A 16196-nucleotide genomic window follows, 5' to 3' on the forward strand; every position below is an offset into this window, starting at 1 on the left:
CCACTTTTTTTCATCATATTCTTTTAAATGTTTGACCTTTTGTTTCTCCAGATGAATTCATTTTTCTTGCTCTATAAGGTAATTCTTAGATAGCATGATATGATACTGAATAAGTACATTGATAAGTGTACTGCTGTTTTGTTAGCATGACCCCAACTATTATCAATAGCTTTCAATACCTTTCTATTATTAACATTTATCATAATTTCTCTAAAGGGTACTTTGTAGTTATACTCATAAGTCCTACATATGGTTTACTAGGTGGACTCAAATATTTCATATATTCTCTAGTTACTCTCAATGAAATTTTCTTTTGCATTTTGCTGCTGAGTTTTGTTAGTTGGGATTGATTTTGAGTTTCCTATCTCCTATAAGTGTTTATTTTGTTTCAGCTTTTCCTGTTTGTCCCCTCAATTTTCTTTTTCTTGCCGTATTACTTCTTGTCTTAATTACTTATCTTATTGCTCTGGATACCATTTCTAGCAATTTACCAATTAATACTAGTTATGACAGACATCTTAGCTTTGCACTGATCTAAAAAAGGCCTTCTAGTGTTTCCTATTATATATAATGCTGACTTTTGTTTTTAGATAGATACAATTTATCATAATAAGAAAATTTCTTTTAAATTCCTATAGTTAGAATTTTTTTAACAGAAATGGATGTTGCATTTTGTCAAAAGCTTTTTATGCTTATATTGATTTTTTAAATGTTAGTTTTTGTTGTTTTGTTACTAATATAGTCTGTTATTTACATTTATGGCTTTCCTTATATTTTACCATGCTGTCTCCTATGAGATGGACACTCTTCCCTCCTCTGCACTGTCTAGTGACTTCTCTGGCTTTTTTTTAGGACTCAGCTAAAACCTACAGGAAGCCTTCCTCAACTCCTTTTAATTCTATTACCTCCCCTCTGTTAATTTCCTATTTATCCTATCTACAGCCTTATTTGCATGTTTTCTCCCTCATTAGATTGTGAACTCCTTGAGGGCAGGGATTTTTTTTTTTATATCCCCAAGCACTTAGCAGAATGCCTGGCACATAGTAGGTTCTCAATAAATGTTAACTGCTTGATAGAAAGTGTCTGATTTTAGATTTTAAATTTGAGTCTTCCTGACTCCAAGCCCAACTCTTTCTACTGCACAGCTCAGCTACCTCTCATTTCTTCTTGCCTGGACTATTGCAGTTGACTGCTAATTTGTCTCTCTCATCTCTAATCCATCTCTCAGCTACCAAAGTGATTTATACAAATTATAGAAATCTGACCATATCACTTTACTAACCAATAAACTCCAGTAACTTTCACCACTAGGCTTCAATCTGCCTTTCCAGCTCTTACCATCCTTTACTTTCCTTCTTGCACAATCTGGCCCCACTTTGTTTTTCTTCCTCATACAAGACTCTTCCCACTCTGTGCCTTTGTACTGGTTTTCTCTCATGCATAGAAAACACTTCTACCTCACTCTTTCTTAAAATATTTTGCTTCTTTCAAAACTCGGTTGGTACCATACCTTCAACATGAAGCCTTTCCTTTATACCACCATCACCAGTTGCTAGTGCTCTCACTCCCCAAATTTCTAATTAATTTTTAAATATTGCAGTGTGTGTGTGTGTATGTGTTTGTGTGTGTGTGTGTGTGTGTATCTGTGTGTATAGACCAAATATAGCCTGCTACCTGTTTTTGTTTTTAAAAAATTCTTATCTGTATAAATAAAATCAGGCAATTTGGACCTGGACCCATAATTAAAAACAAAACAAAACAAAAAAATCTTACCTTCTGTCTTAGAACCAATACTATTGATTCTAAGGCAAAAGAGTGGTAAGGGCTAGGCAATGGGGGTTAAGTGACTTGACCAGTGTCACCCAGCTAGGAAGTGTCTGAGGCCAAATTTGAACCTAGGACCTCCTGTCTCTAAGCTTGGCTCTCAATCCACTGAGCCACCTATCTGCCCCACCATAATTTGTTAATAACCCTTGGACTAGAGAGAATGGTAGCTGAATGCAATATCATTACACAGATGGAAACAACAGGACTTGATAGAAAACTCATTTACTATGAGGTAAAGAATAGGGGAAAACCAAACAGCCATGAGGTGCTGAAATATATGATATGACAGAAGTAATTATCAGAAAGAGGAACAGGTTTAGCAAGACAGAGAATGAATTTGTTTTTGACCAGGCTGAATATAAGGCACTAGTGGGATATTTATGTAGAAATGCCCAAAATGTGGGCTAAAGGATGATGATAGGTCACCAATCCTTTGAAGGTGAGGAAAGTCTAAGATGGATATAAGAATGAGTAAAAAGTAGACATAAAAAATGGAGCTCTCAAGTGCTGTGATTCAAACATGTTTAAATCCAGTTTAACAAAACATGTTCTTAAAATACATAGAGTTTCATCATAGGAGTTGACCATTCCATTCAAACTTTTGACATTGTGAAAGAGAAAATTTTGCCTTCTGAATCTAATATTCTTTGATATCACCTTCCTTCTTAAACTTCTCCCTTATTCCAGTGGCTCCCTATTTTCCTGTATACTCTTTTGGCATTCAAAGCCCTTCATAACCTAGCCCCCTCCTACTTTTCCAATCTTTTTGCACCTTGTCTTATCCCACATACTTCTTAATCCAGTGACACTGATCTTCTGGCTGTTCCATGAACAAGACACTTCATCTCTCAGTTCCAGGCATTTTCTTTCTCTTATAGTTGTACGGAGACTTTTTTGTCTAGGGGAAAACAATTTGGCCATTTTAAAGGACTGGCTGAATAAATGTGTGTAGTACCACCAAAGACATGATTTTTTAATTTGATATTAATGATGTTTGCAATAACAAATCTACCTCTTATGAAAAGGAACAAAATTTGTTACCCCTGATATTATAGGACACATTTTTGTGTTACCTCTGCTAAAGTATGTGCATGATTTGAAAAAAATAAAGTTTTTTCTTGATGTCCTTTATTTTTAACATCATCATAGTTTTTCCCCATGTGTGAAGGAAATTATTGAGGGGACATTGATCAAGAGGATAGAATCAAAACTCTGGTGCCCTTCCACTGTAGTCAGCAGGAAAAGCCAGCAATTGAGGCAGGGGGCAATAAGGCAGGCAAGAGATTCTCTGGGTGGATGTCCCCTGGGTGTCCCAGGCAAAGGAAAAAGGGTGACAGACAGTTGTTTCATGAGATGTAACATGTAAGAGTCAGTGGTAGAAGAGAAAGTTTGATAAACTGAGGCGAGACCAGATTATAGCCTCTCAACTTCTGTGTTGGTGCTGACAGGGGGCCTATATGGCTGCTGTGGAACAGCATGAATAATGGGGAAATTTGATAAGGGTAAAACTTTTTTAAGTAATCTACCTCCATTCTTTCTCTTTCATCCTTTTCCCTTATGCCTTTCTGATCAAATAAAATAATTAAATCTAAGGCCAGACTCTCAATTTTAATTTTAATACCCAATAACATTTCCTCTCCTCATTAACAAAATAGTATTTTTAATGATGTAAAAGGAGAAAAAATCCCCATAATCAATAGGTTGAAAAAGTCCAAAAACATGTACAATGCATAGCTGTGGACTTCCCATCTTCATAGAGGAGTGGAATAGGCATCTCTTTCCTATGTCTCTTGACTCATACTAATTTGCCACATTCACTTTTGATTTTTTTGTGTGTAGTTGTTCTTTCCATTTACATTGTTGTAATCATGTATATTGTTTTCATGGTTCTTCTCTACTCTATTAATTTACATAGATCTTTCTATGCTTCTCTGTACTCGTCACATTCATTATTTCTTACAATGTAATAATATTCTATTACAGTCATATAATGCAATTTGTTTAGCCATTCCCTAGTACAGTGATGGCGAACTGTTTTAGACAGAGTGTCCAAACTGCAGACTGCATGGAGAAGGGGAGGAGAGCAGCCTCTCCCTGTGTCCCTCTGGCTTTCTAGTAAGAAACTCTGGTGAACTCTGTGGTGGGGCAATGGCGGGCATGCCCACAGAAAAAGCTCTGAGTGTTGTCTGTCCCATCTCTCCCACCCACCGCCCCCCAGCCTTCTGCACGTGTGCTATAGGTTCACCAACATGGCCTTAGTAGATGAGCATCTTACTGATTTACTAATTTTTTGCTAACACAAAAAACAGGCATGTAATTTTTATATGTTTGCAATATGCTTTGGCTCCTCCAAAATTATATAATTCCTGAACCATAACCATCAGTTGTAAATTTCAGTTTTTTTTTGTTTTTTTTTCATTTCCAGCAGGAGAAGGATCAGAATCAGATGAAGCTGAATGCAAAACTTGAAAAGCTTGAAGTCTTAGAAAAGGAATGTTTCAGACTGACAACTACTCAGAAGACAGCTGAGGTAAGCTTCTTGTTTCTTTGACTTGCCAATGTAAAGAGTAAATCTTGTTGTTTAGTATAATTGTTTTGGAAAATTGAAAGCAAATGTACAGTGAGGATAATATTAAATATCAAACTACATTTTGAACTTTTAGTAATCCACACATGAATTCTGTCTGCAGAGATAAAAAGCTAATGTGTTCTGTTATCACATGACTTTTTAGTGTGAAATTTTAATTTTGGCATTTGTTACAAAGATGGCAAGGCATTTCCATTTGACAGCTAATGTGATTAATGAATTCTAGAGTGTTCATTATCTCTTTTTCACTGGAAGGAAAGTCAGACTTATCAAGCAGAATCCTCACTTCTTCCCATCTATTCAAAACTCACCCATCTTTCAAGATCCTGGTCAAGCCCTACTTTTCCTCCATGAAGACCTTCTTTAACTTTCAGTGAGCTCTACCTTTTTTTTAATATGTATTTATACTTAATTTGTTACCAGAGAACTTCATTATATACTGTTTTCCCACACACATCTTGCATTTTACTGCCTTTGCCCCTACTTTTCCCAATACTAGTATTATTTTCTATCAATTAGAAGTTTAACCCACCTTTTAAGTTCAACTTGAATACTGTCTCATCTATGAAACCTTGTCCTGGGATCTCTTTCCCAGCTCCTTAGACTTCACAAAACTCCTCATTTGTTATTTTTTTGAAATACTATTTAGTTTGTATGTAATTTGTACATGTGTCCTTTTCCTCTTATAAGCTCTCTGAGGGAAATGATCATGATTCGTCTTAATGTTTTTATCTTCTGTAATACTAACTTCTTGTTTTAACATAGTGGTTGCTTTTAAAAAGCTTAATTATTTCATTGTTCTTGAATTCTTCCATGTCTTTTATTCTTGTCTCCCCAAGTAAAATTAAAGGATTATATATTTTCCTTTTATATCCCCCACTGTACCTAACACAATACTAGTCTATTGGGGTATGTTGAGTCCCTGTCTGAAACAGTGAGGTTCCTGGAGCCATCATTATGGTAAAAGATAGACTTGATCAATAATGCATAGTTTGAATACACACTCCCTTGTCTCCCTCTCTCTCCTTTTCCCTCCCTTACTCCCTCCCTCTCTTTTGTTATCATTTGTGATAACAGATTAAGAAGGCACAAGAATAGCAAGAAGAAAGCCAAAAGAAATCTTGGCAATTCTTTTCATTTCTTTTTTTTTTTACTTTTTGCTTTAACTTGAAATAAATGCAAAAATCTCAAGTCCTTGGAATAGATTTAGTTTAATTTGAAGTTTTAAAAATGGCAATTCTTGTGTGTAATTCAATAATTTTCTTTTATAGGAAAAGATTAAATATTTAGAAGAAAAGCTTCTTGAGGAAGAACATCAGCGTAAGCTAGTTCAAGACAGAGCTGCTCAGGTAAAATAGACAGTTACTTATTCTGATTCTAATGTATGATATGTTTGATTATATATTTTTGTTCTTTTATTGAGATAAAATAAGGATACTTATTTCTTCCTCTTTTAAAAATCATAGTCTTTCTGTAATAACAAAATAGTCAATCAACAAAGAATCTATATATACTACATATTCTCTATTGAATACATTACCCCAAACAGCTCATAGGATAATTTCCATTTCATATGACAAGTAAATGTTTTAAATTGTGTATTGCTTTATAAACTCAGAATATATAGATTAACAAGAAATTTAATGTCTGTTAAAGTAATGAATATCTTAGATATTTTTCCTTCCTGTTTCTAAAAGCAAATTAATCATCTTGAGTTATGATAAAGCATTTTAGTGATACTCATTTTTATAAATCTAAGTTAGGATCTGATCTCATGTTTTTTTAAGAAATTAGTAGCAAATCATTATTATGATTATTGATGCAGCTTCAAACTGGACTTGAGATCAATAGAATTTTAATGTCTTCAGTTCTACCTTCACAACTAATCAAGAGAAAGAAATCTGCAAAGGTAACTGTATAAATGTTTACCTAAAAATATAGGTATATAATTGACAACATATTGTATGATGTGCTGTTATTTCTATGCTCATAGCTTTATAGTTTTCAAGTCATGGAATGTTTTGTTTAATTAAGGAATACTTGGTGGGCATTTAATTGTCATTTTTGATTGCTTAAAGTTAAGAGAAAAAGTAGTTTCCTTTTATCATATGAAAATGTAGTAGCACTTTACATTTCCATTTTTCTCTACAACTTTAATTAAGTCTAACATGTATAGATCTCTGTTATGACTGAGTAATTATTCTTTACTTTATTTGACTCTTATGAGACCTTTTTAAAAAAAGAATTACAGTTCAGTAACCTATTAGAATAAAATTTCTTCCCTTTTGGGGGGAGTTTTTTAATTGATAAATTTTTTTCAACACAGTGAATACTCCTCCCAACAAGCACTCAAAACTCCTGAAAAGTATATTAAGAAAAAGCTGTTAAACAAAATTACCTGATAGTGTGAATGTGATTCACAGTACATGCCACTTTTCTTTTTGATAGCTTACTACTCAATTTTAACAATTTGCTGCCAGTGTTATTGTATTCATCCTTTTTTTGCCTTCCAGTGTTCTTTCCATTCAGTAGATCTTATATGTCTATTGTGCCTTCTATGTGCAAGACAAAAAACACTATATCATAGTACCAGCATAACCTTGGAGTTAGCGTTCAGACTACTAGTTTTCATTAAATATCAACCTTGTTTTAGGTGCTGTGCTAGGTGTGTAAGTGATATAGATACCCTGAATGAAACAATCTGCTCATAACAATCTAACAGGGGAAACAAGTTCATATGTATATATAGGAAGAATAAATATAAAAGTAATACAAGGGAAACTTCCGATCAAGATGGCGGCTTAGAGAAAGCTAAAGTTCAGATCTCCGGAAAACCCTTCCCGACTGATCTCAAACTATAAGTTCCTAAGGCGCCGAAATTCAAAACGATCAACAGCATAGACCCTGGGAATCCTCCTCCTGGACCTGGACCCGGATCAAAAGGTACGGCCCCCCTCAAAAGCCAGAACCCGAGATCACTCAGACCTAAGGGGTAGGAGCGCAGAGTCCAAGGCTCCGGGAATCCGCAGCCCCGCCCCGCTCAGAGAGCAGGGTCGTCCGAAACAACAGCAACCCTCAGGGCCTTCTATCCGAGTCCCAGTGAAAGTCACTGCCCTCAGAGTTCCAGGAAGCTGCAGCCCATACCCGGGCAGAGAGCAGGGTTGTCTGAAACAACAGCAACCCTCAGGGCAGGCAAGACAGCCTCACGGGCTGGATCCTTCTATCGGAGTCCCAGTGAAAGTCACTGCCCTTGGAGCTCCCGGAAGCCGTGGCCCATCCCCCCCGCAGAGAGCAGGGTCCTCTGAAACAACAGCAACCCTCAGGGCCAACAAAACAGCCTCACGGCCAGCTATTCTGAAGGCAACTTCCGGAAAGCAACCCGACCCCTGCAGGGAAGCAGATAGAGCCGGGGGAGAGTGTGGCCCCCTGGTCCGACCCTTCCATTCCAGTTCCAGTGAAAGTCATTGCCCATACTCAATTTAACCCAGGGAAAGCTCATAGAACCGACAATCTGCCCAGGACTAAAGCCTCTGAACACCAGACAGAGATACTTCCCCATTCAGAGATGGCAAACTCCACAGAAGCACAGAAGCCCCAAAATCCCAAGAAAAATAAGAAGAAAGGGGCGACTTTGGACACATTCTATGGAACCAAAATACAAAATACAGAGGAGATAGAAGATGATGCACAAGAAAATGCTCCGAAACCTTCCAAAGGAAATGGAAACTCTCTACAAACCCATGAAGAATTTGAATCAGAAATGACCAAAAAGATGGAAGCCTTCTGGGAGGAAAAGTGGGAAATAATGCAAAAGAAATTCATGCATCTACAAAACCGGTGTGACCAAACTGAAAAGGAAAACCAGGCTTTAAAAGCCAGAATCAGGCAGCTGGAAGACAACGATCGTGTAAAAGAGCAAGAATTAATAAAGCAAAGCCAAAATACCAAGAAATTAGAAGAGAACATAAAATATCTCACCAACAAGGTGACAGATCTGGAAAATAGAGGGAGAAGAGATAATTTAAGAATAATTGGACTTCCAGAAAAGCCAGAAATAAACACCAAACTCGACATCGTGATACAAGATATAATCAAAGAAAATTGCCCAGAGATTCTAGAACAAGGGGGAAATACAGCCACTGACAGAGCTCACAGAACACCTTCTACACTAAACCCCCAAAAGACAACTCCCAGGAATGTAATTGTCAAATTCCAAAGCTATCAAACAAAAGAAAAAATCCTACAGGAAGCCAGAAAAAGACAATTTAGATATAAAGGAATGCCAATCAGGGTCACACAAGACCTTGCAAGTTCTACTCTGAATGATCGTAAGGCATGGAACATGATCTTCAGAAAGGCAAGAAAACTGGGTCTTCAATCAAGAATCAGCTACCCAGCAAAACTGACTATATACTTCCAAGGGAAAGTATGGGCATTCAACAAAATAGAAGACTTCCAACTTTTTGCAAAGAAAAGACCAGAGCTCTGTGGAAAGTTTGATACCGAAAAACAAAAAGCAAGGATTACCTGAAAAGGTAAATATTAAGGAAAGGGGAAAAATGTTATCTTCTTCTTTTACTCAAACTCTCTTCTATAAGGACAACATTTATATCAATCTATGTATACTAACATGTGGGGAAAATGTAATGTATAAATAGGGGGTAAAGAAAGACCAAATAGAATAATCTTTCTCACACAAAGATTCACATGGGAAGGGGAGGGGAAGAAAACTCCTATAAGAAGGAGAGGAAGGGGGGGGTTTACTTAAACCTCAATCTCAGGGAAATCAACTCTGAGAGGGAAAAACATCCAGATCCATTGGGATCTTGAATTCTATCTTACCCAACAAGGGTAGGGAGAAGGGAAAACCAAGGGGGGAAGGGGGGAGGGAAAACAAAAAGGGAGGGACTAAAAAGGGAAACATCAAGGGAGGGGACAAGGGGGACTGATTCAAAGTAAATCACTGGACTAAAAGGTAGAGCCGAAGAAGAAAAGGTTAGAATTAGGGAAGGCTATCAAAATGCCAGGGAGTCCACAAATGACAATCATAACTTTGAACGTGAATGGGATGAACTCACCCATAAAACGTAGACAAATCTCAGAATGGGTTAGAATCCAAAACCCTACCATATGTTGTCTTCAAGAAACACACATGAGGCGGGTTGACACCCACAAGGTCAGAATTAAAGGATGGAGTAAGACCTTCTGGGCCTCAACTGATAGAAAGAAGGCAGGAGTGGTAATCATGATATCTGATAAAGCCAATGCAAAAATAGACCTGATCAAAAGGGATAGGGAAGGTAATTATATTTTGTTAAAAGGGACTCTAGACAATGAGGAAATATCATTAATCAACATGTATGCACCAAATAATATAGCACCCAAATTTCTAATGGAGAAACTAGGAGAATTGAAGGAAGAAATAGACAATAAAACCATACTAGTGGGAGACTTAAACCAACCATTATCAAATTTAGATAAATCAAATCAAAAAATAAATAAGAAAGAGGTAAAAGAAGTGAATGAAATCTTAGAAAAATTAGAATTAATAGACATATGGAGAAAAATAAAAAGGGATAAAAAAGAATACACCTTCTTCTCAGCACCACATGGCACATTCACAAAAATTGACCATACATTAGGTCACAGAAACATAGCACACAAATGCAGAAAAGCAGAAATAATGAATGCAGCCTTCTCAGATCACAAGGCAATAAAAATAATGATTAGTAATGGTACATGGAAAACCAAATCTAAAACCAATTGGAAATTAAACAATATGATACTCCAAAACCATTTAGTTAAAGAAGAAATCATAGAAACAATTAATAATTTCATCGAGGAAAATGACAATGGCGAGACATCCTTCCAAACCTTTTGGGATGCAGCCAAAGCGGTAATCAGAGGTAAATTCATATCCCTGAATGCTTATATTAACAAACTAGGGAGAACAGAGATCAATCAATTGGAAATGCAAATGAAAAAACTCGAAAGCGATCAAATTAAAACCCCCCAGCAGAAAACCAAACTAGAAATCCTAAAAATTAAGGGAGAAATTAATAAAATCGAAAGTGATAGAACTATTGATTTAATAAATAAGACAAGAAGCTGGTACTTTGAAAAAACAAACAAAATAGACAAAGTACTGGTCAATCTAATTAAAAAAAGGAAGGAAGAAAAGCAAATTAACAGCATTAAAGATGAAAAGGGGGACAGCACCTCCGATGAAGAGGAAATTAAGGCAATCATTAGAAATTACTTTGCCCAATTATATGGCAATAAATACACCAATTTAGGAGATATGCATGAATATATACAAAAATACAAACTGCCTAGACTAACAGAAGAGGAAATAGAATTCTTAAATAATCCCATATCAGAAAATGAAATCCACCAAGCCATCAAAGAGCTTCCTAAGAAAAAATCCCCAGGGCCTGATGGATTCACCAGTGAATTCTATTAAACATTCAGAGAACAGTTAATCCCAATACTATACAAACTATTTGACATAATAAGCAAAGAGGGAGTTCTACCAAACTCCTTTTACGACACAAACATGGTACTGATTCCAAAACCAGGCAGGTCAAAAACAGAAAGAAAACTATAGACCAATCTCCCTAATGAATATAGATGCAAAAATCTTAAATAGGATACTAGCAAAAAGACTCCAGCAAGTGATCAGAAGGATCATTCACCATGATCAAGTAGGATTCATACCAGGGATGCAGGGCTGGTTCAACATTAGGAAAACCATCCACATAATTGACCACATCAACAAGCAAACCAGCAAGAACCACATGATTATCTCAATAGTCGCAGAAAAAGCATTTGATAAAATACAACACCCATTCCTATTAAAAACACTAGAAAGCATAGGAATAGAAGGGTCATTCCTAGAAATAATAAACAGTATATATCTAAAACCATCAGCTAATATCATCTGCAATGGGGATAAACTAGATGCATTCCCAATAAGATCAGGAGTGAAACAAGGATGCCCATTATCACCTCTACTATTTGACATTGTACTAGAAACACTAGCAGTAGCAATTAGAGAAGAAAAAGAAATTGAAAGCATCAAAATAGGCAAGGAGGAGACCAAGTTATCACTCTTTGCAGATGACATGATGGTCTACTTAAAGAATCCTAGAGATTCAACCAAAAAGCTAATTGAAATAATCAACAACTTTAGCAAAGTTGCAGGATACAAAATAAACCCACATAAATCATCAGCTTTTCTATATATCTCCAACACAGCTCAGCAGCAAGAACTAGAAAGAGAAATCCCATTCAAAATCACCTTAGACAAAATAAAATACCTAGGAATCTACCTCCCGAGACAAACACAGGAACTATATGAACACAACTACAAAACACTCTCCACACAACTAAAACTAGACTTGAGCAATTGGAAAAACAAATGACCATCCTACCCAAACTTATTTATCTATTTAGTGCCATACCCATTGAACTCCCAAAATACTTGTTCACTGATTTAGAAAAAACCATAACAAAGTTCATTTGGAAGAACAAAAGATCAAGGATATCCAGGGAAATAATGAAAAAAAAACACAAATGATGGGGGCTTTGCAGTCCCAGACCTCAAACTATATTACAAAGCAGCAGTCATCAAAACAATTTGGTACTGGCTAAGAAACAGAAAGGAAGATCAGTGGAATAGACTGGGGGAAAGAGACCTCAGCAAGACAGTATATGATAAACCCAAAGATCCCAGCTTTTGGGACAAAAATACAGTATTCGATAAAAACTGCTGGGAAAATTGGAAGACAGTGTGGGAGAGACTAGGAATAGATCAACACCTCACACCCTACACCAAGATAAATTCAAAATGGGTGAGTGACTTAAACATAAAGAAGGAAACCATAAGTAAATTGGGTAAACACAGAATAGTATACATGTCAGACCTTTGGGAGGGGAAAGGCTTTAAAACCAAGCAAGACATAGAAAGAATCACAAAATGTAAAATAATTAATTTTGACTACATCAAACTAAAAAGCTTTTGTACAAACAAAACCAATGTAACTAAAATCAGAAGGGAAACAACAAATTGGGAAAAAATCTTCATAGAAACCTCTGACAAAGGTTTAATTACTCATATTTATAAAGAGCTAAATCAATTGTACAAAAAATCAAGCCATTCTCCAATTGATAAATGGACAAGGGACATGGATAGGCAGTTCTCAGATAAAGAAATCAAAACTATTAATAAGCACATGAAGAAGTGTTCTACATCTCTTATAATCAGAGAGATGCAAATCAAAACAACTCTGAGGTATCACCTCACACCTAGCAGATTGGCTAACATAACAGCAAAGGAAAGTAATGAATGCTGGAGGGGATGTGGCAAAGTAGGGACATTAATTCATTGCTGGTGGAGTTGTGAACTGATCCAATTCTGGAGGGCAATTTGGAACTATGCCCAAAGGGCGACAAAAGAATATCTACCCTTTGATCCAGCCATAGCACTGCTGGGTCTGTACCCCAAAGAGATAATGGACAAAAAGACTTGTACAAAAGTATTCATAGCTGCGCTCTTTGTGGTGGCCAAAAACTGGAAAACGAGGGGATGCACATCAATTGGGGAATGGCTGAGCAAATTGTGGTATATGTTGGTGATGGAATACTATTGTGCTAAAAGGAATAATAAAGTGGAGGAGTTCCATGGAGACTGGAACGACCTCCAGGAAGTGATGCAGAGCGAGAGGAGCAGAACCAGGAGAACATTGTACACAGAGACTAATACACTGTGGTATAATCGAACGTAATGGACTTCTACATTAGGGGCGGTGTAATGTCCCTGAACAACTTGCAGGGATCCAGGAGAAAAAACACCATTCATAAGCAAAGGATAAACTATGGGAGTGGAAACACCAAGAAAAAGCAACTGCCTGAATACAGAGGTTGAGGGGACATGACAGAGGATAGACTCTAAATGAACACTCTAATGCAAATACTATCAACAAAGCAATGGGTTCAAATCAAGAAAACATCTAATGCCCAGTGGACTTACGCGTCGGCTATGGGGGGTAGGGGGGAGGAAAAGAAAATGATCTATGTCTTTAATGAATAATGCTTGGAAATGATCAAATAAAATATAACTTTAAAAAAATGTAATTGGGAAACGTTTGACAAAATAAAAATTTTTTAATTCAATAAAAAAAAACGAATACAAGGTAGTTAGGTAAGTAAGGCACTGTTGATTGAGGAGATCAGAAAAGCTTCATATAGAAGGTAATATTTGAAATATGTATTTAAGGGGAAAAGGAATATGTAGGTAAAGAGAGAATACATTTCAGGCATGAGGATCAGCCATCACTAAGGCCTAGATTCAGGAGAACTTGGGTTCAAATCTGTCTTCAGATTCTTCCTAGCTTTGTGACCCTAGACCAGTTACTTAACCCTAGTTGCCTAGCCCTTGTTGCTCTGTTGCCTTGGAACCAATATTTGTATCAATTCTAAGACAGAAGGTAAAGGTTAGAAAAAAAGGCCCAGAGTCAGGAGTGTTGATTAAGAAATATTACAAAGGCCATTTGGGCTAATTATCAGCATGAAGGAGAGGAAATAATATACACTGAGCCTAGAAAGATTGATTGGCAATAGTTTATAGGGGTTTAAAAGCTAAATAGAAGAGTTTATATTTTATCCTAGAGCAATAGGAAAACTCTGGAGTTGGGTGAGTAAGCAAGTCATGTAGTTAGACCAGTACTTAATGAAAATTATTTAAGCAGCAGCATGGAGGACCATTTTTGTTTTCCTTTCTTAGTTATCATCGCCAAAGAATCAATCACCTGTAGCTATAGTGATCACTTAGAAAATGCTTTAAGTTTTACAGAATATATGCATATGCAACATTATTTGTTTCTCACAAATGAAGTAGTTGCTATTATTACCCTCATATTACAGATTCATAAACTGAGGCTGAGAAGTTAAATGACTTTCCCAGGGCCACCCAGCTAGGAAGAATCTGAGAAAAGATTTGCATTCAAGTCCTCTTGCCTCCAAGTCTTGCACTCTTTATGCCTTATACCATCCTACCGTTTACGAGTCCATTCGTACTATTCTAAACATACCTTCATGGGACAGATCCCATTTCATCATGGAGACCATACTTGAAGCATTTCCAGAATGATAGGACCTATCAGAACTTATACTGCACTAGTGTAGCTTTTGAAAACCTGTGGATGGGAATTGTGTGGAGATTTTTTTTTTTTAAAATAAAAACCCTTACCTTCTGTCTTGGAGCCAATGCTGTGTATTGGCTCCAAGTCAGAAGAGCGGTAGGGCTAGGCAATGGGGATCAAGTGACTTGCCCAGGGTCACACAGCTGAGAAGTGTCTGAGGTCAGATTTGAACCTAGGACCTCCCATCTCTAGGCCTGGCTCTCAATCCACTGAGCTACCCAGCTGCCCCCTTGAATATTTTAGGTAACAAAATAGGATCAGAAATACTTGGCTGTTATTTCACTATGAAGCAGGTATTTTGTGAAATGGCTTCTTGCTCAAAGTTCAGGGTCCTTGAAAAAAAATTCTATCAATTGAATAGACATAAGCAATATTTTTTTAAAGAATTTCTATTTACACTTTATTATCATTCTTCAGAAAATAAAATGTTCAAAGAGAGGACTTCAGCAGACTCATTCAAAGTTTGGTGCCATAGGAAAGGTGAGGAAAAAAAATGAAGATACTATTTTTTTTAAGACTGTCCAAATTTAAACAGATAGATGCTATTTTAAAGTATCAGTCATTTTTAGTTGTCTTGAGCTGTTTGTCTTCTCATTTAAGTCTGCCAGTGTGAGTCATTCTGCGAATACAAGTGTGCAAACCCTCCTGAATTTGATGAAACATGGTAGTTCACCCTCCCTTCAGGGATGTCCTGAAGCAACCGAACGCAGGGCTATTAGCAAAAGAACTGTCCGATGCAGACCCACATCCTCTTACTCTTCAGTTGGTGATGGTTTGTCTGACCTACTGATGGCTATGCAAGATGAATTGGACCAGATGATCACGTAAGTATGTTCTGGAGTCTTTATTTTCTGAAATACAAGTGTCAAGGGATTTAGATATTTTGCTTCTCGGGTTAATTAATATTCCTTAGAGATTTCTTGCATTCCTTCTTTAACCTTAATATAGAATTGATTTTTTTTTTTGCTTTAAAGAACTATTTCTTTTGGAGAATTAATTGTAAGGTGTTGTATTACAGAATCTAAGGATGCTTTATTGAAATTATCTGATAGAAACTTTTTTAACATGACCAATTAAATATGACTACTCTAAACTTTTATCTTCGTTTTTCTTCAATGGATGCCCATAGCTAGTCTAAGGTGTTTATTTATTCCCATGATTTGGACTAATAGCTAAAAATTTTTTTTAATAAACATCAGGTTCTGGTACTTTATAATCTTTTTTTTATCCTATGAATGACACTCTAAAAAAACACTTCCCTTTTAGAGTTGTGATTTCATTAGGCACTCAAGAAAAAAAAAAACATCTTTGTTGTAGTAGACTGTGACTTTTCTGTTATGTGTTTCAGACTTAGAAATGTCCAGAGTATATAAGGTATTGTAACTGGCAAATCTACATCATGGCCCAGAGTTGACACTCCAACCAGTACTGGTCTACCAGAACTCTTTGAAGACTAGCAAATAATTTATAAGCTTAATTCTATACTTTAGTGCTGGGAGCCCACAAGGTTATTCGTCTTGGGCAGACTTTTTCTAACCTGTCTGCCATGGAGAAAACACCCTTACTATCTGGGCAGAAAC

General features: G+C 36.4%; 1 protein-coding gene across 9 annotated transcripts in view; it reads left to right on the forward strand.

Moving 5' to 3' along the window:
- The window catches only part of CEP57L1 (centrosomal protein 57 like 1), an 87359-nt gene that overhangs the window by 60346 nt on the left and 10817 nt on the right, over positions 1 to 16196 (forward strand). For 3 of the 9 annotated variants that reach the window (XM_056818650.1, XM_007484407.3, XM_056818655.1), the window contains 5 exons: positions 4253 to 4357; positions 5686 to 5763; positions 6240 to 6323; positions 15034 to 15096; positions 15217 to 15440. In XM_056818650.1, coding sequence (XP_056674628.1) covers positions 4253 to 4357; positions 5686 to 5763; positions 6240 to 6323; positions 15034 to 15096; positions 15217 to 15440 — 554 coding nt within the window. Of the gene's footprint in view, positions 1 to 4252; positions 4358 to 5685; positions 5764 to 6239; positions 6336 to 15033; positions 15097 to 15216; positions 15441 to 16196 lie in introns of those variants that run through there. The other 6 variants (XM_056818653.1, XM_056818654.1, XM_016431236.2 and 3 more) reach the window with 5 other exon arrangements.

Source organism: Monodelphis domestica, chromosome 2 (genome assembly GCF_027887165.1).
Source record: "Monodelphis domestica isolate mMonDom1 chromosome 2, mMonDom1.pri, whole genome shotgun sequence".
In the NCBI taxonomy this organism is placed as follows: domain Eukaryota; kingdom Metazoa; phylum Chordata; class Mammalia; order Didelphimorphia; family Didelphidae; genus Monodelphis; species Monodelphis domestica.